This window comes from Somniosus microcephalus, chromosome 19, assembly GCF_052327205.1.
Source record: "Somniosus microcephalus isolate GS21.2 chromosome 19, FLI_Smic_1.0, whole genome shotgun sequence".
Classification (NCBI taxonomy): Eukaryota; Metazoa; Chordata; class Chondrichthyes; order Squaliformes; family Somniosidae; genus Somniosus; species Somniosus microcephalus.
Genome location: NC_141005.1, coordinates 79,860,931 through 79,887,389, shown reverse-complemented (window position 1 = coordinate 79,887,389; position 26,459 = coordinate 79,860,931). Strand labels below are relative to the sequence as shown.

Sequence of the window (26,459 nt, the reverse complement as noted above, 5' to 3'; positions counted from 1 at the left end):
AGGGAGTGCAACGAAGGTTCACCAGATTGACTTCTGGGATGAGAGGGTTGTCCTGTGTGGAGAGATTGAGTAGAATGGGCCTATACTCTCTGGCGTTTCGAAGAGTGAGAGGTGATCTCATTGAAACATACAAGATTCTGAGAGGGATTGACAGGGTAGATGCTGAGAGATTGTTTTCCCCAGTGTGGTCACATCCTTCCTGTAATGTGGTGACCAGAACTGTACTCTAGCTATGGCCTAACTTGTTTGTGCTAAGTGAGCTGATCTCCACTGGGCATTATAATTGCCCTTCGGTCCTGGGCCTAGGTTCCTGCTCTGGATTGTTAATCAGTGACCCCTCCTGGAAGTGCATTGTGAACAGATGATGACAGCATTGATCTCAGCTGTGAATTCCCCATAAATAGTCTGCCAGTACCCAATGTCCAGGTTCATAGAAAAAGAATAGGCACTTGGGTGAGATATTAGAGGACGACAGTGGTTTATACCCCAGCAAGTAGTCAATGCCTTCAGGAGAGATGGGGAGAAAATTGGAGAGAAAAAAAATAGTTGGGAGGACAGATAAGATAGTAAACAGGCCTCTTTTATAGGCTCTTCTCTCTCTTTCCCCCCCCCCCCCCACAAGCTTTAAATCTGTACCACGTGGTTGTACCGCAAGCTGAAAAAGCAGAGGGTTGTTCTGCTTGGACCTCTGTCCATACCGTGTTAACTCTGGGCCTCTGTCCGTACTGTGTTAAATCTGGGCCTCTGTCCGTACTGTGTTAAATCTGGGCCTCTGTCCGTACCGTGTTAAATCTGGGCCTCAGACCGCACTGTGTTAAATCTGGGGTTACCATTGACCAGAAACTTAACTGGACCAGCCACATAAATACTGTGGCAACAAGAGCAGTTCAGAGGCGGCTCACCACTACCTTCTCGAGGGCAATTAGGGATGGGCAATAAATGCTGGCCCTGCCAGAGACGCCCACATCCCATAAACGAATAAAAAGAAATCTGGGCCTCTGTCCGTACTGTTAAAGTTAGGCCTCAGTCCGTACTGTTAAATCTGGGCCCCTGTTCGTACTGTGTTAAGGTTGGGCCTCTGTCTGTACTTTGTTAAATCTGGGCCTCTGTACTGTGTTAAATTTAAGCCTCTGTCCTGTGGCGAAGTGTCTGTCCCTGTACTTGGCTGCTCCCCATGTGACCCCTGACTATCTGGCTACGGTCAGAATCTGCTGTATAGGGAATTGTAGGTACTAACCTGTGTACTAAACTGTAAAAGTACACTCATCTTAGATGATAAATGATATCTTTTGTAGTGCAAACTTTAAAAGTGCAAGTATTTATCCTGTAAATGAACATTGTTTCTAGATTTTAACGAGATGTTTTATTGATCTAGTGCATTTTTTAAATTTGTTCTTGGGATGTGGGCGTCGCTGGCAAGGCCAGCATTTATTGCCCGTCCCTAATTGCCTTTGAGAAGGTGGTGGTGAGCCGCCACCTTGAACCGTTGCAGTCAGTGTGGTGAAGGTGCTCCCACAGTGTTGTTAGGGAGTGAGTTCCAGGCTTTTGACCCAGCGACGATGAAGGAATGATGACATATTTCTAAGTCAGGATGGCGTTTAACTTAGAGGGGAACTTACAGGTGATGGTGTTCCCATGCACCTGCTGCCCTTATCCTTCTAGGTGGTAGAGGTTGTGGGTTTGGGAGATGCTACCGAACAAGCCTTGGCGAGTTGTTGCAGTGCATCTTGTAGATAGTACACACTGCAACCACGGTACACCAGTGGAGGAGGGAGTGAATGTTTAAGATGGTGGAAGTGATGCCAATCAAGCGACCTGCTTTGTCTTGGATGGTGTCGAGCTTCTTGAGTGTTGTTGGAGCTGCACTCATCCAGGCAAGTGGAGAATATTCCATCAAACCCCTGACTTTGACTTGTAGATGGTGGAAAGACTTTGGGGAGTCAGGAGGTGAGACACTCGCCGCAGAATACCCAGCCTCTGACCTGCTCTTGTTGCCACAGTATTTATGTGGCTGGTCCACTTAAGTTTCTGGTCAATGGTGACCCCCAGGATGTTGATGGTGGGGGATTCGGCAATGGTAATGCATTTGAATGTCAAGGGGGGGTGGTTAGTCGCTCGCTTGTTGGAGATAGTCATTGCTTGACACCTGTGTGGCGCGAATGTTACTTGCCACTTATCAGTCCAAGCCTGAATGTCATCCAGGTCTTGTTGCATTCGGGCATGGACTGCTTCATTATCTGATGAGTTGTGAATGGAACTGAACACTGCAATCATCAACGAACATCCCCACCTTATGTTGGAGGGAAAGTTATTGATGAAGCAGCTGAAGATGGTTGGGCCTCGGACACTGCCCTGAGGAACTCCTGCAGCGATGTCCTGGGGCTGTGATGATTGACCTCCAAGGACAGCAGCCTTCTTCCTTTGTGTTAGGTATGACTCCAGCCAGTGGAGAATTTCCCCCCGTATTCCCATTGACTTCAATTTTACTCGGGCTTCTTGATGACACACTCAGTCAAATGCTGCCTTGATGTCAAGGGCAGTCATTCTCACCTCATCTCTGGAATTCAGCTCTTTTGTCCATGTTTGGACCAAGGCTGTAATGAGGTCTGGAGCTGAGTGGTCCTGGTGGAACCCAAACTGAGCACAGGTGAGCAGGTTATTCGTGAGTAAGTGCTACTTGATAGCACTGTCGACGACACCTTCCATCACTTTGCTGAGGATTGAGAGTAGGCTGATGGGGCAGTAATTGGATTTGTCCTGCTTTTTGTGGACAGGACATACCTGGGCAGTTTTCCACATTGTCGGATAGATGCCAGTCTTGTAGCTGTACTGGAACAGCTTGGCTAAAGGCACGGCTAGTTCTGGAGCACAAGTCTTCAGCACGACAGCTGGGATGTCAGGGTCCATAGCCTTTGCTGTATCCAGTGCGCTGAGCCATTTCTTCATATCACGTGGAGTGAATCGAATTGGCTGAAGACTGGCTTCTGCGATGGTGGGGACCTCAGGAGGAGGCCGATATGGATCATCCACTGGGCACTTCTGGCTGAAGATTGTTGCAAACGCTTCAGCCTTGTCTTTTGCACTCACGTGCTGGGCTCTGCCATCATTGAGGATGGGGATATTCATGGAGCCTCCTCCTCCCGTTAGTTGCTTATTTGTCCTCCACCATTCACGGCTGGATGTGGCAGGACTGCAGAGCTTTGATCTGATCCGTTGGTTGTGGGATCACTTGGCTCTATCTATAGCATGCTGCTTCCATTGTTTAGCATGCATGTAGTCCTGTGTTGCAGCTTCCCCAGATTGACATCTCATTTTTAGGTACGCCTGGTGCTGCTCCTGGCATGCTCTTCTGCACTCCTCATTGAACCAGGGTTTGTCCCCTGGCTTGATGGTAATGGTAGAGTGAGGGATATGCTGGGCCATGAGATCACAGATTGTGGTAGAATACAATTCTGCTGCTGCTGATGGCCCACAGCGCCTCATGGATGCCCAGTTTTTTAGCATGGTGGTAGTGCCACACAACACGATGGAGGGTGTCCTCAGTTTGAAGACGGGACTTAGTCTCCACAATGACAGTGCGGTGGTCACTGCTACCAATACTGTCATGGACAGATGCATCTGCGACAGGTAGATTGGTGAGGACGAGGTCAAGTCGGTTTTCCCCTCGTTTTGGTTCTCTCACCACCGGCCGCAGGCCTAGTCTGGCAGCTATGTCCTTCAGGACTCGGCCAGCTCTGTCAGTAGTGGTGCTACCGAGCCACTCTTGGTGATGGACCTTGAAGTCCCCCACCCAGAGTACATTCTGTGTCCTTGCTACTCTCAGTGCTTCTTCCGAGTGGTGTTCAACGTGGAGGAGTACAAGCATATGAGTCATTCTGGATTCTTAATTAGAAATTAGGATTTGCTTTTATAGATTACCTTAGCACATTTCTCAGCAACTTCATACACAATGAATTACAAAGTGTCATGTGGGCAAATCAGCTTTGAACTTTGCAAATTACCTGGCCTTGTCATATTGCATAATGGAGGGTCTGACATTAACGAAGCTAATTGAAGTAATTATGTTTACCTAGTAGGTGGACAGGTAACTTCAGTGGTATTTTCAATCAGTTTTGCATTTCCTCCCCTTTCCCTTGTTTGCAGTTGACATCTTATATTCCAACGCCTATTTAGAACTTCCCCAGGGGTCAGGTTGCCAACTCTGGTATTCCTGGAAGTTTCATCACATGAGCTCCCACCTCCAACTGCCCCGCCCCCACCATTGGTTGCCCAACATGTCCATCCTTACAGCGCACCGCCTTCCAACACCAATTGGAAAGTGAACAGACTCATCATGACTCAATTGGATGATTCTTGACTATCAGTCAAACCGCCTTTTCCCCATCTCCAATATTTTTATAACTAATAAACAAGAGTTCACTTTTTTAATGGCCCTATGATTTTTCTCCTGGGTTACTTGCAGCCGTGCCCTGGAGATTAATCTTTAATACCTGGAGACTCCAGGGCAATCCTGGAGGGCTGGCAACCCTACTCAGGGTAGTTCACCACTTGCTTTGTTGCTGGGCCATACAGACCATCAAATTACCAGGTTTGATCTTAAAGAGCCAAATCTCTGGGCACCGCAATTATTAATTGTTAATGTCAGCATTCAGCTCTCCTAAATTAGGCCTGTATTGACTTGATAGTTGCAGAGTAAGGCTGCTCCTACACTCCGACAAATACTCTGTCTATGCCAATGTATCATTTCTATTTCCAACACCAGATATTAGCTTCTCTGAGATTGTCAGTTTCTGCCAAATTATAGGCACTTTGTAATAGAAACATTCACCTACTGGGAACAGAATTGAAATTTCTCAAACTGATTTCACTTGCGCCCCCGCAGCCAGCCAGCACTGTCACAGACTTGCTTCCCCTTTCATTCCCTCTGCGTGGCTGAATTTAACCCCAGGTATTGGATGAGAAAGGGCAGTGTCTAACCCTGCTGTACAGCCCAGCCACCAGATTGTTGACTGTAAATCCAAAAGTCAGTCAGTTGTAGTAAACAGCCTAGATTGTTCAGTGGATTTGCACGTTCTTACATTTATTCTGCAATGTCACTTTATTAAGATATGTGATTATATTCAATTTGTCCAAAGTCAGTGATTTTTTTTTTCTTTCCCAGATTGAGGTGAAGTTGTCGATGAAATTCACCAGTCGTGAATTCAGCTTGAAACGAATGCCATCCCGAAAACAGACAGGGGTCTTTGGTGTAAAGATTGCAATAGTCACCAAGTGAGTAACCTGTCTCCTGTCAATATTACTCTACTGTGCAAAATTAGAAAACTGGAGATTCCGAATGGCTTAATGAATAAATGCACTCTAAGCCATGCAGACCACTAGGTTGCATGTTCAAGCCCCGCTCTGTGCTGTTAGCTGATTTCAGTAGGGGTACTACAATTGATCTCAGTGCCCCAGGTGAGGGAGAAGAAAATTCAACCAGGGTTCCCACTCCTGATCACCATTTAATGACCTATGCTGGTAAGTGTTTATGTTTGGGCATCAAGTGAGAACTGGACAGAGAATGGCTGTGATGCCCTCTGTAGTTGAATAGCTTACTGTTTGGGTTCACTTATGAAGAATGACTGCTTGGAGGAGGCCAGGACAGAAAGGGAGGAACAAGAGTTTCATCCAGCAGCAGCTCAAAAGCGGGGAATCTTGAGCTATCACCTCAGGTTTATGTGGTCGTTGGTTTCAGTCCATGGAAAGACCAATACTTATACTTAGCCATGTAAGTACAACACTTTAATGGAGCTGTGTTAGCAGATTTCCTCCGTGGTTACCGTTGCAACAAAGGGTTGTTAGTCTGGCAACAATAACTCCGCTCATGATTCACGCATGAGTGGTTTTTATAAGAAGCTTTATTACATTGACCAATAACAGTGTTAGATTTTATATAACTGTTCTACAGCATTATATTAAATGACAGGATGTCATGCAAATAATACAACCTGGTTACCAGGCCCGGAGTGATCACTTTTGGCTCTAGACTGCCTGCGTGTCTGTGCGCTTCCAACTGAACCCGAGAGCCCTCAGACCCCCACGAGAATAACGCATCCCGTGTTTCCAAGGCGTGGAGCGACCAGCTTCCAGCCCTCCAGCCTTTCAACCTAAATATATCACAGGAATGCTGGACAATCCTGTCCCTGTACAGCTCTCAGGATTCTTAGCTTTACATGGATATCCTTCACTTCAAGCACATTTATGAAAATTGAGATGTCTGTAACCTGTTTGGCTGCGGGAGGTGTTGATGAGTTCTGACTTTCTTCACTATAATTTCACTTGTAACCCAATTTACTTTCAGATACAGGTAACATGTTTAGTATAAAACAATTGAAGATAGGATTGTACGTTTTGAAATGAAGTTTTATATTAAGCTTTGGGGTAGGGCTCATACTGATCAGTTTTGTGAAGGGTTTTTGAACCTGTAATGGGTTTTAAACCTGAATTGCAACTGAGTACATAGTAATTCATTAAAACAAGCAGTTAACAGTGTATACATACACAGGCATGACCTACCCTTTACAAATCAATGCTGGCTCTCTCTGATCAGCTGAAACTTTTCAAAGTGTTCAGTCACCTTATCCTTAATTATAGACTCGAGAAATTTCCCAACAACAGATGTTAGGTTAACTGGTCTATAATTCCCTGGTTTCCCCCTCTCACCATTCTTAAATAGAGGAGTGACATACGCAATTTTACAATCTAAACGAACGGTTCCTGAATCAAGAGAACTTTGGAGGATTATAATTAGGGATTCTGCAATGTTCTTGTAAGCGAGGAAAATCTGGATGGTAAAACAGAACTAACAGACTCAGGTGTTACCCAGATCAATAGTTTTATTATGAGTACACACGGGAGAACTATCTCAGCTACCCTTAGCTAGAGACATCATTCTCAAGGGAAAAAGTGGCAATACAGCTTAGTTTATACAGTTTATTAGACAACACCCACTTATTACTAATGGGGGTGTATACATGAGACTATTGATGCTTCATTGGTTTACTTGATTAATCAATCAACTATTAGGCCTGTCCTTTGAACTCGAGTACCCTCTGGATATGTCAGTAAAAAGCTTATCGACTGTAGAGGCTTCATATTCATGAGCTATCTCTTACTCTTTTTATCAGTATGGGAAAGTATTTTCAGCAGAGACATGGCTGGATGAATACAAAGCCACCTTGAATTATGTAGCTGGCTGACTACTCTTCAAGTCCTTATTTGCTGCTACTCCTTAATCGTGCCTTTGTACTCATCTCTTCCAAGAACAGGCTCTTTCTAAACAGTTACTACCAAATTGTAATTACAAGCAACACTTCAGAATGTCTTTGGTCAGCTAAATTTATTTATGTTAGTTTAAAAAGGGTTAATATAGCCAAGTATCCCATGGTGCTTTGCGTTTGTTTTCCAGCCTAACAAGACTGAATGGTACCTTTCAGACATATTATACCGATCAAATATTGAGGCCCACCCCTTTATATCCCCTAAGCCAAATTTTATCCTAACAGTTCTCATCCTACTTCCTTTAAAACCCTGGGATGGAAACCATCTGGCACTAGGGATTTGTCACTCTTAAGTGCTATTAGTTTCTTCATTACTGTTATTTTGCTTACGTTAATTTTAGTGAGTCCCTGTCACTGATTCAATATCAGTTTCCTTGGGGTTTCTGGCTTGCTGACCTCGTCCTCTACTGTAAACGCTGACGTAAAGTAATTATTCAACATGTCTGCCATTTCCTTATTTTAGAGTCATAGAGTTATACAGCACGGATAGAGGCCCTTCGGCCCATCGTGTCCGTGCCGGCCATCAAGCCCTGTCTAATCTAATCCCATATTCCAGCATTTGGTCCGTAGCCTTGTATGTTATGGCATTTCAAGTGCTCATCCAAATGCTTCTTAAATGTTGTGAGGGTTCCTGCCTCCACAACCCTTTCAGGCAGTGAGTTCCAGACTCCAACCACCCTCTGGGTGAAAAAGTTCTTTCTCAAATCCCCTCTAAACCTCCCGCCCTTTACCTTGAATCTATGCCCCCTAGTTATTGACCCTTCTACTAAGGGAAAAAGCTCCTCAGTATCCATCCTATCTATGCCCCTCAGAATTTTGTACACCTCAATCATGTCCCCCCTCAGCCTCCTCTGCTCCAAGGAAAACAAACCCAATCTGCCCAGTCTTTCTTCATAGCTGAAGCGCTCCAGCCCTGGTAACATCCTGGTGAATCTCCTCTGCACCCTCTCCAAAGCGATCACATCCCTCCTGTAGTGTGGCGACCAGAACTGCACACAGTATTCCAGCTGTGGCCTAACCAGTGTTTTATACAGCTCCATCATAACCTCCTTGCTCTTATATTCTATGCCTCGGCTAATGAAGGCAAGTATCCCATATGCCTTTTTTACCACCTTATCCACCTGTTCCGCCGCCTTCAGGGATCTGTGTACCTGCACACCCAGATCCCTCTGCCCCTCCGTCTTGCCTAGGGTCTTACCATTCATTGTGTATTCCCTTGCCTTGTTAGTCCCCCCAAAGTGCATCACCTCGCACTTTTCCGGGTTAAATTCCATTTGCCACTGTTCCGCCCATCTGACCAACCCATCTATATCGTCCTGCAGACTGAGGCTACCCTCCTCGCTATTTACCACCCTACCAATTTTTGTATCATCCGCGAACTTACTGATCATACCTTTTACATTCATATCCAAGTCATTAATGTAGACCACAAACAGCAAGGGACCCAGCACCGATCCCTGTGGCACCCCACTGGCCACAGGCTTCCAGTCACAAAAACAACCTTCGACCATCACCCTCTGCCTTCTGCCACTAAGCCAGTTTTGTATCCAATGTGCCAAGGCACCCTGGATTCCATGGGCTCTTACCTTCTTGACCAGTCTCCTGTGCGGGACTTTATCGAAGGCCTTACTGAAATCCATGTATACCACATCCACTGCGTTACCCTCATCCACACACCTAGTCACCCCCTCAAAAAATTCAATCAAATTAGTCAGACATGATCTTCCCTTGACAAAGCCATGTTGACTATCCCTGATTAATCCTTGTCTCTCCAAGTGGAGACTAATTTTGTCCCTCAGAATTTTTTCCAATAATTTTCCTACCACTGATGTTAGGCTCACTGGCCTGTAGTTCCCCGGTTTTTCCCTACTTCCCTTCTTGAATAATGGTACTACATTAGCGGTTCTCCAGTCCTCTGGCACATCCCCTGTGGCCAGAGAGGTCCTGAATATATGTGTTAGAGCCCCCGCAATCTCTTCCTTTGCCTCACACAGCAGCCTGGGATACATTTCATCCGGGCCTGGGGATTTATCCATTTTTAGGCCTGCTAAAACCGCCAATACCTCCTCCCTCTCGATGTTAATATGTTCGAGCATATCACAGTCCCCCCGCCCTATTTCTATGTCTACATCGTCCTCCTCCATAGTGAAAACAGATGCAAAAAATTCATTTAGAACCTCTCCTACATCTTCCGGCTCCACACACACATTGCCACTTTTGTCCCTAATGGGCCCTATTTTTTCCCTAGTTATCCTCTTACCCTTAATATACTTATAAAACATCTTAGGATTTTCCTTTATTTTGCTCGCCAGTGTTGTTTCATGGCCCCTCCTTGATCTCCTAATTTCTTTTTTAAGTATCCCCCTGCACTTTTTGTACTCCTCTAGGGCTTCCTCCATCTTTAGTCTTTTGTATCTGCCAAAAGCCCTCCTTTTTTTCCTAATCCATTCTCGTATATCCCCTGACATCCAAGGTTCCCTGTGGTTTTTGGAACCACCCTTGACCTTTACGGGAACATGTTGCCATTGTATGATCTCAATCTCCCTTCTGAAAGCCTCCCATTGCTCCGATGCGGATTTTCCTACAAGTAGCTGATCCCAGTCCATTTTGGCCAGATCCTGCCTTATCCTATTAAAATCGGCCTTCCCCCAATTTAGAACCTTTATTTCCGGCCCATCCCTGTCCTTTTCCATGACCACCTTAAGTCTTACCATATTATGGTCACTATCACCAAAGTGCTCACCTACTAGCACTTTTTCCACTTGGCCAGCCACATTCCCTAGAATTAGGTCCAGTACCGCCCCCTCTCTTGTAGGACTTTCTACATGCTGGCTCAAAAAGCTCTCCTGGATGCACTTTAAGAATTCTACACCCTCTGAGCCTTTCACACTTTGACTATCCCAGTTAATATTGGGGAAGTTGAAATCCCCCATTATTATTACCCTATTATTTGCACATTTCTCTGAGATTTGCCTACATATCTGTTCCTCTATCTCCCCCTGACTGTTTGGAGGCCTATAGTACACTCCCAGCAAAGTGCTTGCCCCCTTTTTGTTTTTAAGCTCCACCCATATGGCCTCATTAGAGGAACCTGCTAATATATCATCCCTCCTTACTGCAGTAATTGACTCCTTAATTAATATTGCGACACCCCCTCCTCTTTTACCTCCCCCTCTGTCTCGCCTGAAGATTCTGTACCCCGGAATATTGAGCTGCCAGTCTTGCCCCTCCCTCAACCATGTCTCCGTGATAGCAACAATATCATACTCCCATGTGTTTATCAACACCTTCAGTTCATCCACCTTATTTGCAAGACTCCTTGCATTAAAATAGATGCCATCCAGCCTTGCCCTTATATATTTGCCCTGTCTACCAAGCTGACTTGTTTTTTTCTCTATAATTGGCAGCACATCACCCCCTATTTCAGCTCCCCTCTGTATCCCATCCCCCTGCCAAGTTAGTTTAAACCCCCCCCAACAGTGCTAGCAAACCTCCCCGCAAGGATATTTGTCCCGCTCTGGTTCAGGTGCAACCCGTCCGACTTGTACAAGTCCCACCTTTCCCAGAAGCAGGCCCAGTGATCCAGGAAACCAAAACCCTCCCTCCTACACCAACTCTTTAGCCACGCATTCATCTGCACTATCCTCCTATTCCTATACTCACTAGCACGTGGCACTGGGAGTAATCCAGAGATTACAACCTTTGAGGTCCTGCCCTTTAATCTGTTACCTAGCTCCCTAAATTCTTGATGCAGGACCTCATCCCCCTTCCTACCTATGTCGTTGGTCCCAATGTGGACCACAACCTCTGCCTGCTCCCCCTCCCCCTTAAGAATGCCCTGTAGCCGCTCAGTGACATCCATGACCCTGGCCCCAGGGAGGCAACAAACCATCCTGGAGTCACGTTTGCAGCCACAGAAACGCCTATCTGTTCCCCTTATGATAGAATCCCCTACCACTATTGCTCTCCCACTCTTTTTCCTCCCTTCCTGAGCAGCAGAAGCGTCCCTGGTGCCAGGAAGCTGGCTGCTGCTGCCTTCCCCTGGTGAGTCATCCCCCTCAACAGTATCCAACTTGGTATACCTGTTTGAAAGGGGGATGTCCGCAGGGGTTCCCTGCACTTCCTGCCTGCCTCTGTTGCTCCGCCTGATGGTCACCCACTTTCTTTCTGCCTGTGCAGCCCTACCCTGAGGCGTGAACAACTCGCTAAACGTGCTATCCACGACCCTCTCAGCATCGCGCATGCTCCAAAATTCATCCACCCGCAGCTCGAGCGCCGCAATGCGTTCTACAAGTAGCTGCAGCTGGATGCATTTCCCGCACACATGGTCGTCAGGGACACTGGCAGCGTCCCTGACTTCCCACATGGAGCAAGAGGAGCAGAACACGGGTCTGAACTCTCCTGCCATGACTTACTCCTTTAATTAATTAAAAAATGTATTCAATACCCCAGTTACAGGTATACTCTAGGGCGCTTTATTTACCAACTGTCCCCACTACACCACAGAGACCCTAGAAATTTAACACCACAGAATTCAAGCTTGTATTGAAAAGAGAGAAATACTCACCAACCAATCACTTACCTGCTTCCTGCTGACGTCACACTTGGACTACTTTTTACCTCTCTCCCGGAACCTGGATTGGTCGGGCCTCGGTGCCTCTGACTGCTCCTTAAATACCTCTCCCGCCTCGGGCTGCTCCCGCGCAGGTCCGCTGCTTCTCGGGGCTGTGGGCCTCGGTGCCTCTGACTGCTCCTTAAATACCTCTCCCGCCTCGGGCTGCTCCCGCGCAGGTCCGCTGCTTCTCCGGTCTCGGGGCTGTGGGCCTCGGTGCCTTTGACTGCTCCTTAAATACCTCTCCCGCCTCGGGCTGCTCCCGCGCAGGTCCGCTGCTTCTCCGGTCTCGGGGCTGTGGGCCTCGGTGCCTCTGACTGCTCCTTAAATACCTCTCCCGCCTCGGGCTGCTCCCGCGCAGGTCCGCTGCTTCTCCGGTCTCGGGGCTGTGGGCCTCGGTGCCTCTGACTGCTCCTTAAATACCTCTCCCGCCTCGGGCTGCTCCCGCGCAGGTCCGCTGCTTCTCCGGTCTCGGGGCTGTGGGCCTCGGTGCCTCTGACTGCTCCTTAAATACCTCTCCCGCCTCGGGCTGCTCCCGCGCAGGTCCGCTGCTTCTCCGGTCTCGGGGCTGTGGGCCTCGGTGCCTCTGACTGCTCCTTAAATACCTCTCCCGCCTCGGGCTGCTCCCGCGCAGGTCCGCTGCTTCTCCGGTCTCGGGGCTGTGGGCCTCGGTGCCTCTGACTGCTCCTTAAATACCTCTCCCGCCTCGGGCTGCTCCCGCGCAGGTCCGCTGCTTCTCCGGTCTTGGGGCTGTGGGCCTCGGTGCCTCTGACTGCTCCTTAACTACCTCTCCCGCCTCGGGCTGCTCCCGCGCAGGTCCGCTGCTTCTCCGGTCTCGGGGCTGTGGGCCTCGATGCCTCTGACTGCTCCTTAAATTTTAATTGACAATATCACATAGCAGTTTTCAAGGGGCCAATATTGCTCCTGACCGATGTTCTCTAAGTTGCGCAGCAGCCAAGGAACCCACGCAGCCAGCTTGTCAGCTTTTCAATACAAATACCATGCATGCGTTATATTTTGAATGGCCCGCGCAGCCCCTTAAAGGGGCCACGCAGCACCAAACAAAATTAGAGGGAACATTGCTCTTGACCACCCTCTTTCTCCTAATATAATTGTAAAAAACTTTTGTGTTGATTTTGATATCCCTTGCAAGTTTCTTTTCATACTCCCTTTCTGTAGCTCTTACTATCTGTTGCCACCCTTTGCTATTCTTTGTATCATTCTCATTCACTGGGATCTGTGCTATTTTTTGTATTTTTGTATGCTTTCTCTTTTAGTTTTATGTTGTCTCTTACCTCTTTAGTCGTCCATGGCTGTGTTTTTTGGTAAGTGGAGCTCTTGCCCCTTAGGGGAATAAACGGGTTCTCGATCACCGTAAATTCTTTTTTGAACATCTCCCACTGATCTGTTGTTTTACCCATTAACAGATTTGCCCAGTTTACTGTGGACAGTCTCTGTCTCATCGCTTTGAATTCAGCCGTACCTAGATCTAGAATCTTAGTAGCTGTTTCACGTTTCTCCCTTTCAAACACTACTTTGAACTCGATCATGTTATGATCACTATTAGATGAATGTTCATGCGCCGTTAGGCTGTTAACTAAATCTGGCTCATTACTCATTACTAAATCTAATCTGGCCTGCCCCCGTGTTGGTTCTAGGACATATTGTTGCAGAAAACTATCCCGGACACACTCAAGAAATTCACTACCTTTCTGACATGTGCTCGTCTGTTTATCCCAATTTATATGAAAGTTAAAATCCCCCATTAAAATCACACTGCCTTTGCTGCATGCTTGTCTAATCTCTGCAGTTATACAATCTAGCACTTCACAGCTGCTACCAGGGGGCCTATACACAACTCCCACTAGAGTCTTAAATCCTTTCCTATTTCTTCATTCTACCCATAAAGTCTCCACTGCCTGCTTACCTCTCATTCTATCCTCTCATCATTGAAGTGATTTCATCCTTAATCATGAAGGCTACTCCTCCCCCTCTACCATTTCCCTATCTTTCCTATAGACCTTATAACCTGGTATATTTAGTTCCCAGTGCTGACCGTCTTGCAGCCATGTCTCAGTAATGTATACCACATCATACCCTCCAAGTTGAATTTGCGCCTACAGTTCGTTCAATTTGTTCCTTATACTTCGTATGTTTGTATAAAGAACATTTATTTGGGCCACGCATCCTAGCCTGTCCTTCAGCTCTAATGTTTTACTCACATGTTTCTTATTTCTCTGTCCTAGTTTAATCACTTTACATCTTTTAGTTTTCTCCTTTACATGTAGTGCCTGAAGCACAACTTCTGACTGTTCTACTCTCTTCCCTTTCGTTTGTTTCTGAACTATTATTTATACTACATTTTCCACCTGAGTCCTGCCCCCCATTTACTAGTTTAAAGTCCTTGTGACCGTTCTATTTATCCTTTCCGCTAGGACCATGGTCCCAGCCCGGTTCAGGTGGAGCCTGTCCCAACGGTACAGTTCCTTCCTGTCCCAATACTGGTGCCAGTGTCCCATGAAATGGAACCTCTCTTACCCACACCACTCCTTCAGCCACGTGTTCACCTCCCTAATCTGCTTATCAGAGCAGACCATTGTTGTGCTGAAGCAACAATTCCGCTGTCTGGACCACTCTGGAGGAGCCCTACAGTACTCGGCTGAGCAGATCTCAGGATTTGTGGTGATATGTTGCATGCTGCACAACCTTGCCATCATGAGGGAACAGCCCTTGCCACCACCTATGAGGCGAGAAGTTGAGAAGCAAGAAGAGGACATGGAAGAGGAAAGGAGGTGGCAATCTAGACAACCCATTTCTGCCCAGCCTGTACGTGAAGAACTAATATATTTTTTTTGCTTATGGGATCTGGGCGTCGCTGGCAAGGCCAGCATTTATTGCCCATCCCTAGAATTCAAGTGTGATTGTTGGTAGGTGAGTGATGATGGGGGTGTGGTGATTTGAGCAGTGGCTGAGGCTAGTGGTGCAGTTGGCAGGATATGGCATGTGAATATCCATTCGCTGACTTTGACCACTCGTGTGAGGTCATTAAACTTCTTGCGGCACTGCATCCAGGTCCTTGGGGCTGCATTCCTGGCATTGCCCTCCGCAGCAATCTGCTCTCTCTGCCTTTTCACCGTGTGTCTGGAGGGCCTCCTGGCCCCTTGCAGATGTAGGACGTCATTCCTCCTTTCCACCTCCTCCACCAAGACCTCCAGTGCAGTGTCGGAAAACCTGGGTGCCTGCTCTCTTCCCATGCTCAGCCATTCTTCTCTTTCCCATGTCCAATTCAGATCACAAAGAACTCCTAGCCAATATTCCCTATAAGCTGCGTGGCTGCGCAGCACTCTGGAGGTCCTGCGCAGCCAGCTCACCGGCATTTAAATGGAAAAACCGCGCATGCACGGAATTTTGAATGGGCCACACACCCCCCCAAAAAATTAAGGGGAATATTGCTCCTAGTGCCTGTTCCAGCCACAATGCACCTCCGCTTAAGAGGTGCAGGCTAGCTTTATGCAGTGCAGGCTAGCTTTAAGTAGTGCTAGCAAGATTACGATTTTGGGCCCCCTGCTGATACGTGCAGCTGATCAACAGTTAACGCTGGCTGCATGCAGAAACCATGATAATGAGCATGCAGCATGAAAATGCCGTGCTATCTGCATTACATCGAATGGGCACGTGGTAATTGCGCATCGCGATCCCCATGCCTGTCTTCAGGGGCTATCCAATTTAGCCCCCATTATCTTTAAATTGATCCACAAGTTGTCTTGAAAAATGGGATAGGACTGGTTTATTTGGGCTTTGTTTTGATTTATTGTCAAGTTATGCAAAAATGGCAAGTGTGTGAGTCATCACATAGTACAGGTAGACTATCCTTTATCCGAAAACCTCGGGACCAGCCGTGTTTCGGTTTTCGGAAAATTTCGGATTTCGGAAGGTATTTTATAAGACTGGGAAATTTGTCGGGGGTGGGGGTCGGCGGGGGGTCGGGGGTCGGGGTCGGCGGGGGTCGGGTCGGGGTCGTGCGCACGACTTACGCTGAACGAAAACACTTTCGGTTTTCAGAGGATTTCGATTTTCGGAAGTGCGGATAAAGGATACACTATCCCTTATCCGAAAGGGTGGGGGGTCGGGGGGGGGAGAAAAGAATATCGGACAGACCGCTGCAGCTATCGGACGGGCCGCTGTATTGTTGGGTTCACTCTCCCGGTATACCTCCTTCACACTGCCCGGCTCGGCCTGCAATCTCCTACCCAGGAGGGAACTCAGTGACCCTCTGCCCTGCTCAGCGTAAGTCGTGCGCCACTCTGGTCATGTCGTGCGCACGACTTACGCTGAACGAAAAAACCTTTGGTTTTTAGAGGGTTTCGGTTTTCGGAAGTTCAGATAAAGGGTAGTCTACCTGTACTGTGAAAGAACAGGGCATTAGGAAATATCATTGAACTAAAAGGTCTCACAACCTGAGATTGTTGGAAGCTCGGCGTAATTGATGAGGACTGCACCAGAAAATTCAGTTACCTTTTAGAGGGTAGAATTTCAATTTATATTTTGAATCCTGGTGGTGTGTCATTGAACTCAGGTTTATTATGCCGTACCTGGTAGACTGTTCTCCACATAATGGCTGGATGAAAGCAAAGGTTCAGCTAAACCTAATGGGCTATTATATTTTTCTTGTTCAAGCATTAAACAACTAGCTTTTCAGCATGTAGTTGTACATGTTCTTTGCTACACCCTACCTTTAAAAAAAAAACCCTGTGCTTCATTTTCATTCATACTAGCATTATACCCCTTTTACCTTATCAATCAAGTTGTGCAACAGCAGTGGTTAAACAACTGTGTGCCATTTTCCCCACATTTAGATCAGCATCTGGCACTAGTCTCATTTTAGATCGAATTGCAGCCAATTTGGAAAACAGAGTCCCAGGGGAAAATTCAGGGTGGGTGGCTGAGGGTGTGAGACCTGTTTCACACAGAGGGCCAAAGAACTGACAAAAGAAAATGGAAGTACATCGCAAGTGAGTCCGCATCTGAAAGACAAAGAAGTGAAGAAGACAAAGAGGCATACAGGATCCTTGGCTTTTGAATTAGAGGCATAGGCCTAGAAACTCAGTGGGCTGCGCCACCCGCTAGCGCCCAAAGAGGGCACTTAGTGGGTTTTGCGCCACTGGCCACGCCTCCCGCTAAATTTAGCGCGGCGCTAGCCGCTAGCACTGCGCCGCCACCGATGACACCATCGGTGTGCGCAGCGCCCCGCTACCGCCCCGATCGCCAAATTTGGTAGCGCCCCCTGCTTTAACGCCAGTCGCAATTTGCGACCGGTTCAGGGGGGCCTACCTGCAGCGGTATAGGCGTTGAGGTGCGGGGCGGCCATTTTTTTTGTTAGCCGCCTGCCAGCACCTCTTCGTGCTGCCGTCCCCGGCCTCCTAAGCCCTCCGCCCCCCCCCCCCCCCGCGTTGTGCCACTTCTCCTCAGTGCCGGGCTCTTTTGCCGGCACTCATGATCGCCGATCGCGCTGCAGCAGGCCCCTCCCCTTTAAGAAGGGGAGGAAGGCCTGCACGCTGCGGCACGTTGCGCTGCGATTTTCAGTTGCAGCGCCCCAAGAGGGATGCGGGCCGCCTCGAGTAGCGCTGCGCTTCCGTTTGGGGCGCTGAAACTGAATTTCCGGCAGGCGCTCGCGACTCCTTCCGGGGCGGTACTTCCGGCGCCCTGACGAGACTGGCGTCTCGTTGAATTTCTAGGCCATAGAGTACAAAAGCAAGGAATTTATGCTACACCTTTATAAATCACTGCTTTTCTATTCTTCCTGCCAAGGTGAATAACCTCACATTATACTCCATCTGCCACCTTATTGCCCACTTACTTAATCTGTCCATATCCCTTTGCAGGCTCATTGCGTCCTCCTCACAACTTACTTTCCCACCTAGCTTTGTATCATCAGCAAACTTGGATACATTGCACTCGGTCCCTTCATCTAAGCCATTAATATAGATTAAATAGCTGAGGCCTAGGCACTGATCCTTGCAGCACCCCACTAGTTACAGCCTGCCAATCTGAAAATGACCCATTTATCCTTACTCTCTGTTTTTTGTCTGTTAACCAATCCTCTATCCATGCTAATATATTACCCCAAAGCCCATGTGCCCTTACCTTGCGTAACAACCTTTTATGTGGCACCTTATCGAATGCCTTTTGGAAATCCAAATATACTACATCCACTGATTCCCCTTTATCTACCCTGCTAGTTACATCCTCAAAAAACTCTTAACAAATTTGGCAAACACGATTTACCTTTCATAAAACCATGTTGACTCTGCCTAATCATATTATGATTTTCTAAGTGACCTGTTACCACTTCCTTAATAATGGATTCCAGCATTTTCCTGACGACCAGTGTCAGACTAACTGCCCTGTAGTTCCCCGTTTCTCTCTCCCTCCTTTCTTGAACAGTGGGGTTACATTTGCTACCTTCCAATCTGCTGGGACCGTTGCTGAATCTAGGGAATTTGGGAAGATCACAACCAATGCATCCACTATCTCTGCAGCCACCTCTATTAGAACCCTAGGATGTAGGCCATCAGGTCCAGGGGATTTGTCGGCTTTTGGTCCCATTAGTTTCTCAAGTACTTTATCTCTACTGATATTAATTACTTTAAGTTCCTCACTCTCATTAGCCCCTTGGTTCCCTATTTTTGGTATGCTTTTTGTTTCTTCCACTGTGAAGACAGATACAGCATATTTGTTTAAAATCTCTGCCATTTCCTTGTTCCCCAATATAATTTCTCCTCAGCATCTAAGGGACCAACGCTTGCTTTTGCTACTCCCTTCCTTTTTACATACCTGTAGAAGCTCTTACAGTCTGTTTTTATATTTCTTGCTAATTTACTCTCATATTCTATTTTCTCCCTTTTTATCAGTTTTTTGGTCATCCTTTGCTGGTTTCTAAAGCTCTCCCAATCCTCTGACTTGCTGCTATTCTTTGCCAAATTATAAGCCTCTTTTAATCTAATGCTATCCTTAACTTCTTTAGTTAGCCATGGATGGATTACTTTTCCTGTGGAGTTTTTATTTCTCAATGGAATGTATATTCGTTGAGAATTTTGAATATTCTTTAAATGTTTGCCACTGCTTATCTACCGTCATACCTTTCAATCTAATTTGCCCATCTACCTTAGCCAACTCGCCCCTCATACCCATGTAATTGGCTTTGTTTAAGTTTCAAACTTTAGTTTCGGACTTAAGAATGCCACTCTCAAACTCGGTGTGAAATTCTTTCATATTATGGTCACTGTTCCTGAGACGATCCTTTACTATAAGATTACGAATTAACCCTGTCTCATTACACAAAATAAGATCTAAAATAGCCTGTTCCCTGGTTGGCGCCATGATGTATTGTTCTAGGAAACTGTCTCGAATGCATTCCATGAACTCGTCCTCCAGCCTACCGTTGCCAATTTGATTTTCATAATCTATATGAAGATTAAAGTCCCCCACGATTATTGCATTACCTTGGTTCCTTAGTACACTTTAAAAAACATTTCATTCAAAACCTTTCAAAAAGTACCTATTAGTGTCCTTGCTCCCAAAAGTTCCAGCTTAAATTTTCCTCCTTGAAGGCCTACAAACGAGTGCAACTGGCAGAAATTCCCAATGGTGTTTAATTCAGCCTGGATTGTGGTCCTTTTGTGGGCGGGGCCTGCTTCTAGAGCAATGTTTCTAAAACTAGCGCAAAAGATCGCGGAAACTCCAGTTGCGCTGAACGCAATTTGCGCCTAGAATTCAGCAATCTTTTGCGCCAGTTACACCGATATTGGGGGATTTGCACCGAAAAAACCAGGGCAATCGAGTGGAAACTCCAGGCCAAAGTATGTAAATGTATTTCAGAGTTAAATCACAGATTGGGCACACCATTTTTACAGCTAAATCAGTGAAATCCTAAATATTACACCCAGTACACCGCTGCAAGCAGAAATATTGACTTCACACCCCTGTAGAGAACTTCCCTGGCTTTTATACAAGATCTGCGTATTACTAATGGAGCATCAAGAATGAACACCTGGCACGTGGGAGAGTTGGCTAAGGTAGATTGGCAAATTAGATTCAAAGGTATGACGGTAGATAAACAGTGGCAAATAGAATATTCCAAATTTCTCAACGAATATACATTGAGGGCTTTTGAGGAATATGTTAATTTATGAAAAATTCCAAAGTTGCACTTGCATGTGGGATCAAACCCATCTGTCTATGTACGAAAAGCAGAACGACGATGGTAGGCCATCTCCCTACATGTGGGCATAATTACAATGTCGTAATCAAATCAAAGGGTTTAGGTGATCCCTCAACTGTCAAAATGAAGTTTCAGTGACTGATAGCCGTTTATGTGAATCCTGAAATCAAATGATTGTTTTAAAATAGTTCTACAGTATACCTGTAGTATGATACAGCACAAAAGGAGGCCGTTCAGCCCATCGTGCCTGTGCTGGCTCTTTGGTAGAGCTATCCAATTAGTTTCACTCTCCATAGCCCTGCATTTTTTCCCCTTCAAGTATTTATCTAATTCCCTTTTGAAAGTTACTGGTGAATCTGCTTCCACTGTCCTTTCAGGCAGCACATTCCAGATCATCATAACTCGTTGTGTAAAAAAGAAACGCTTCCTCATGTTGCCTCTGGTTCTTTTGCCAATCACCTTAAATCTGTGTCCTCTGGGTACTGATCCTTGTGCCACTGGAAACAGTTGCTCCTTATTTACTCTATTAAAACCATTCATGATTTTGAACACTTCCATCAAATCTTCTCTTAACATTCTCTGCTCTAAGGAGAACAACCCCAGCTTCTCCAGTCCCTCATTCATGGTGCCATTCTAGTAAATCTCTTCTGGACCCTCACTAAGGCCTTGACATTTGTCCTAAAGTGTGGTGCCCAGAATTGAAAACAATCCTCCAACTTGAGACCTAACCAATGTTTTATAAAGGTTTAGGATAACTTCCTTGCTTTTATACACTATGCCTCTATTAATAAAGCCAAGAATCCCATATGCTTTTTTAACAGCCTTCTCAACTTGTCCAGTCACCTTCAAAGATTTATGTACATACACCCCCCATTGGGAATTTCTGCCAGCTTTAGATTTTACTATTTAAAGTGCTCCCTGGGTGGAAGGGGCAGAGTGAACAGTAATCCGGGACAAAATTAACAGTCACTTGGACAAGTGTGGATTAATTAAGGAAAGCCAGCACGAATTTGTTAAAGGCACTGTTTCCAAGACTGTCACTGACTTCATCTCCTCTGGAGATCTTCCCCCCACGGCTGCCAACCTCATAGTTCCCCAACCCCGCACAGCCCGCTTCTACCTCCTTCCCAAGATCCACAAACAGGGCTGCCCTGGTAGACCCATCGTTTCAGCCTGTTCTTGCCCCACGGAACTTATCTCTTCCTATCTCGACTCTATTTTTTCTTCCCTTGTTCAGTCTCTTCCCACCTACATCCGCGACTCTTCCGACGCCCTCCGCCACTTTAACAGTTTCCAGTTTCCTGGTCCCAACCGTCTCCTTTTCACTATGGACGTACAATCCCTCTACACTGCCATCCCCCACCAGGATGGCCTGAGGGCGCTCCGCTTCTTCCTTGAACAAAGACCCAACCAGTCCCCATCCACCACCACCCTCCTCCGCCTGGCTGAACTTGTTCTCACATTGAACAACTTCTCCTTTGACTCCACTCATTTCCACCAAATCAAAGGTGTTGCTATGGGAACCCGCATGGGTCCTAGCTATGCCTGCTTTTTCGTGGGATATGTGGAACACTCTTTGTTCCAGTCCTACTCGGGTCCCCTCCCTCACCTCTTTTTCTGGTACATTAATGACTGTATCGGTGCCGTTTCCTGCTCTCGCCCTGAACTAGATAATTTCATTCACTTGGCTTCCAATTTCCACCCTTCCCTCACCTTCACATGGTTCATCTCCGACGCTTCCCTTCCCTTCCTTGACTTCTCCGTCTCCATCTCTGGGGATAGATTATTGACAAACATTCACTACAAGCCCCCTGACTCCCACAGCTACCTGGACTACACTTCCTCCCACCCCGCCTCCTGTAAGGACTCTATTCCATTTTCCCAGTTTCTCCGTCTCCGCTGCATCTGCTCTGACGATGCCACCTTCCATACCAGTGCTTCCGACATGTCTTCCTTTTTCCTCAACCAAGGATTCCCCTCTACAGTGGTTGACACGGCCCTCGACCGTGTCCGTTCTATCTCCCGCACTTCTGCCCTCGCCCCTGCCCCTCCCTCCCGGAACCACGATAGAGTTCCCCTTGTCCTCACCTTTCACCCCACCAGCCTCCACATTCAACGGATCATCCTCCGCCATTTCCGCCACCTCCAGCGTGACTCCACCACCAAACGCATCTTTCCCTCACCTCCCCTTTCAGCATTCCGAAGGGACCGCTCCCTCCACAACACCCTGGTCCACTCCTCTATCACCCCCAGCACCCCTTCCCCTTCGCCCGGCACCTTCCCATGCAAGCGCAGGAGATGCAACACCTGCCCATATACCTCCCCACTTCCCACTGTCCAGGGCCCCAAACACCCCTTCCAGGTGAAACAGCAATTTACTTGTACTTCTTGCAATTTAGTATACTGTATCCGCTGCTCACGATGTGGTCTCCTCTACATTGGGGAGACCAAACGCAGATTGGGTGACCGCTTTGCGGAACTCCTCCGTTCAGTCCGTAAGGGGGACCCCGAGCTTCCGGTGCCTGTCACTTTAATTCTTCACACCATTCCCACTCAGACCTCACTGTCCTTGGCCTCTTGCATTGTTCCACGGAAGCTCAGCGTAAGCTCGAGGAACAGCACCTCATCTTTCGATTAGGCACCTTACAGCCTTCCGGACTCAACATAGAGTTCAACAATTTCAGACCATAACCTTGGCCCCTGTCACATATATATATTTTGCATCCACACTTTTTGTTTGTGCCTCTTGTTCTTCTCTCCCACATGACAGCTGTCTTCCATTCTGCCAGCGCAGTTTACACTTCATCTAGTGCCATCCCTTGTTTCTTAACCTGTCCCATTACCATCTCCTCTCGCCTTGAATGTCTCTTAATGTCTCTTTAATTCTCCTGCCTTCCAGCCTATCACAGACCTTCCCTTTTGTTCTTTCATCCCCTCCCCCATTTCCCAGCCCCTAAACTTGCTTTAAAATCTGTTCCATTTGCTGCTTTTTTCAAGTTCTGACGACAGGTCATCGACCTGAAACGTTAACTCGGTTTCTCTCTTCACAGATGCTGCCTGACCTGCTGTGTCTCCAGCATTTTCTCTTTTTATTTTGTGTTTAACTAACTTGATTGAATTCTTTGATGAGGTAACAGAGAGGGTTGATGAGGGTAATGGATTTCCAAAAGGCGTTCGACAAAGTGCCAAGCGCAGGCAACGCAAGGAGCGCACATCAACCCAAGCACCCCACCCACCTGCCCCTTCAACCACCGTCTGCCCCACCTGTGACAGAGACTGTGGGTCCCGCATTAGACTCATCAGCCACACGAGAACTAATTTTTAATGTGGAAGCAAGTCACCCTCGGTTCCGAGGGACTGCCTAAGAAGAAGTAGTAATAGGCTTGCCAGCAAAGTTGAAGCCCATGGAATAAAACGGAAAGTGGCAGCATGGATACGGAATTGGCTAAGTGACAGGAAACAGAGAGTAGTGGTGAACGGTTGTTTTTCGGACTGGAGGAAAGTATCTTCTTAGGCAGTCCCTCGGAACCGAGGATGACTTGCTTCCACATTAAAAATGAGTTCGCAGGTGACTGATGAGTCCAATGCGGGACCTACAGTCTCTGTCACAGGTGGGGCAGACAGTGGTTGAAGGGGTGGGTGGGTGGGATGCTTGGGTTGACTTGCGCTGCCTGCACTTGGCTTCCGCTTGCTCCCGGCGAAGAGACTCGAGGTGTTCGGCACCTTCCCGGATGCTTCTCCTCCACTTTGTGCAGTCTTGGGCCAGGGATTCCCAGGTGTCGGTGGGGATGTTGCACTTTTTCAAGGAGGCTTTGAGGGTGTCCTTGAAGCATTTCCTCTGCCCACCTGGGGCTCTCTTGCCGTGCCGGAGCTCCGAGTAGAGCGCTTGCTTTGGGAGTCTCGTATCGGGCATGCGGACAATGTGACCCGTCCATCGGAGCTGATTGAGCGTGGTCAAAGCTTCGATGCTGGGGATGTTGGCCTGAGCAAGAACATTGACGTTGGTGCGCCTATCCTGCCAATGGATTTGCAGGATCTTGCAGAGGCAGCGTTGGCGGTACCTCTCCAGTGCTTTCAGGTGCCTGCTGTACATGGTCCATGTCTCTGAGGCATACAGCAGGGTGGGTATCACTGCTGCTCTATAGACCATGAGCTTAGTGCCGGGTTTGAGGTCCTGGTCTTCAAACACTCTTCCTCAGGCTACCGAAGGCTGCACTGGCACACTGAAGGCGATGTTGGACTTCGCCGTCGACGTCTGCCCTTGTTGACAGTAGGCTCCCGAGGTATGGAAAGTGGTCCACGTTGTCCAAGGCCTTGTCGTGGATTTTGATAATCGGGGGGCAGTACTGTGTGGCGGGGGCAGGTTGGTAGAGGACCTTTGCCTTACAGATGTTTAGTGTAAGGCCGATGCTCTCGTACGCTTCAGTGAAGGTGTTGACGATGGTTTGGAGTTCGATCTCCGAGTGAGCGCAGATGCAAGCGTCGTCTGCATACTGTAATTCGACGACAGAGGATGGGACGACCTTGGATCTGGACTGGAGGCAACGGAGGTTGAGCAGTTTCCCGTTTGTTCTGCAAATTAGCTCCACTCAAGCGGGGAGCTTACTGAGGGTGAGATGGAGCATTGCAGCCAGGAAGATCGAGAAGAGCGTTGGTGCGATGACACAGCCTTGCTTGACCCCGGTTCCTACGTGAATTGGGTCTGTGGTGGAACCATTGGTCAGGATCGCGGCTTGCATGTCGTCGTGAAGCAGGCGGGTGACAAACTTTTGAGGGCAGCCGATTTTGAGGAGGACACTCCATAATCCCTCACGGTTGACAGTGCCGAAGGCCTTTGTGAGATCAAAGAAGGCCATGTACAGTGGTTGGTGCTGTTCCCTGCATTTCTCTTGTGATTGACGTGCGGTGGAGATCATGTCCATTGTGCCCCTTAGTGGGCGGTGGTGGTATACAGTGGCGTTCCCCAGGGGTCAGTTCTAGGACCACTGCTTTTCTTGATCTATATTAATGACTTGGATGTGGGTGTACAGGGCACAATTTCAAAATTTGCAGACGACACAAAACTTGAAAGTATAGTGAACAGTGAGGAGGAGAGTGATAAACTTCAGGAAGACATAGACTGGCTGGTGAAATGGGCAGACACATGGCAGATGAAATTTAACGCAGGAAAGTGTTTGGTAGAAAGAATGAGGAAAGGACATATATGAACGAAATGGTACAATCCTGAAGGGGGTGCACGAACAGAGAGACCTGGGGGTATGTGTGCACAAATCGTTGAAGGTGGCAGAGCAGGTTGAGAAAGCAGTTAAAAAGGCTTATGGGATCCTGGGCTTCATGAATAGAGGTATACAGTACAAAAATGTGGAAATTATGATAAACTTGTATAAAACACTAGTTCGGCCCCAACTGGAGTACTGTGTCCAATTCTGGGCACCACACTTTAGGAAGAATGTGAAGGCCTTCGAGAGGGTGCAGAAAAGATTTATGAGAATGATTTCAGGAATGAGGGACTTCAGTTATGTTGATAGACTGGAGAAGCTGGGGTTGTTCTCTTTGGAGCAGAGAAGATTGAGAGGAGATTTGATAGAAGTGTTCAAAGTCATGAGGGGTTTGACAGAGTAGATAGCGGGAAGGGTCGAGAACCAGAGGACACCGATTTAAGGTGATTGGCAAAGGCAACGTAAGAAAAAACTTTTTTACGGAGCGAGTGGCTAAGATCTGGAATGCACTGCCTGAAAGTGTGGTGGAGGCAGATTCAATCACAGCTTTCAAAAGGGAGTTAGATAAGTATCTTAAGGAAAGAAATTTGCAGGGTTACAGAGAAAGGGCAGGGGAGTAGGACTAGCTGAAGTGCTCTTGCAGAGAGTCGGCACGGGCTCAACGGGCCGAATGGCCTTCTTCCATGCTGTAACCATTCTATGATTCTAACTTAGCTTTGCAACAATGCTCAATTCCTTGGGCTCTGCATTCAAGCCTTTTTCTCTGCAAGCATTTCACATTTCCTTCAAGCAGCTTGCTCAACATTTATAGCCGGAATTTTCCAGGGAGTCAGCAGGTGGGATCGGTAGCGGGTCGGGTGGGAAATTTGATTTTTCTGACAGCAGGTCGGGACCCTGCCGCAACGCACCTTTCCCAAAGGTACATGTGTGACCTCTGATCTGCAGAGGCGGGCGACCCAATTAAACCAATTATTGGGTTGTTGACAGACCCTTAATAATGCTTTTAACCTTACCTTTTAACTTTAACTGCTCGCCCACAGGTCCACGCTGCTCGAGGACCACGTCTGTGAACCTGAGGCGGGAGTTGA

At 47.4% G+C, this 26,459-nt stretch overlaps 1 protein-coding gene across 5 annotated transcripts in view; it reads left to right on the top strand.

Moving 5' to 3' along the window:
• Nucleotides 1-26,459, top strand: part of LOC147104952 (breakpoint cluster region protein) — an 859,255-nt gene that overhangs the window by 789,130 nt on the left and 43,666 nt on the right. For all 5 annotated transcript variants that reach the window (XM_085962106.1, XM_085962101.1, XM_085962100.1 and 2 more), the window contains one exon: nt 5,162-5,271. In XM_085962106.1, coding sequence (XP_085818232.1) covers nt 5,162-5,271 — 110 coding nt within the window. The remainder of the gene's footprint in view (nt 1-5,161; nt 5,272-26,459) is intronic.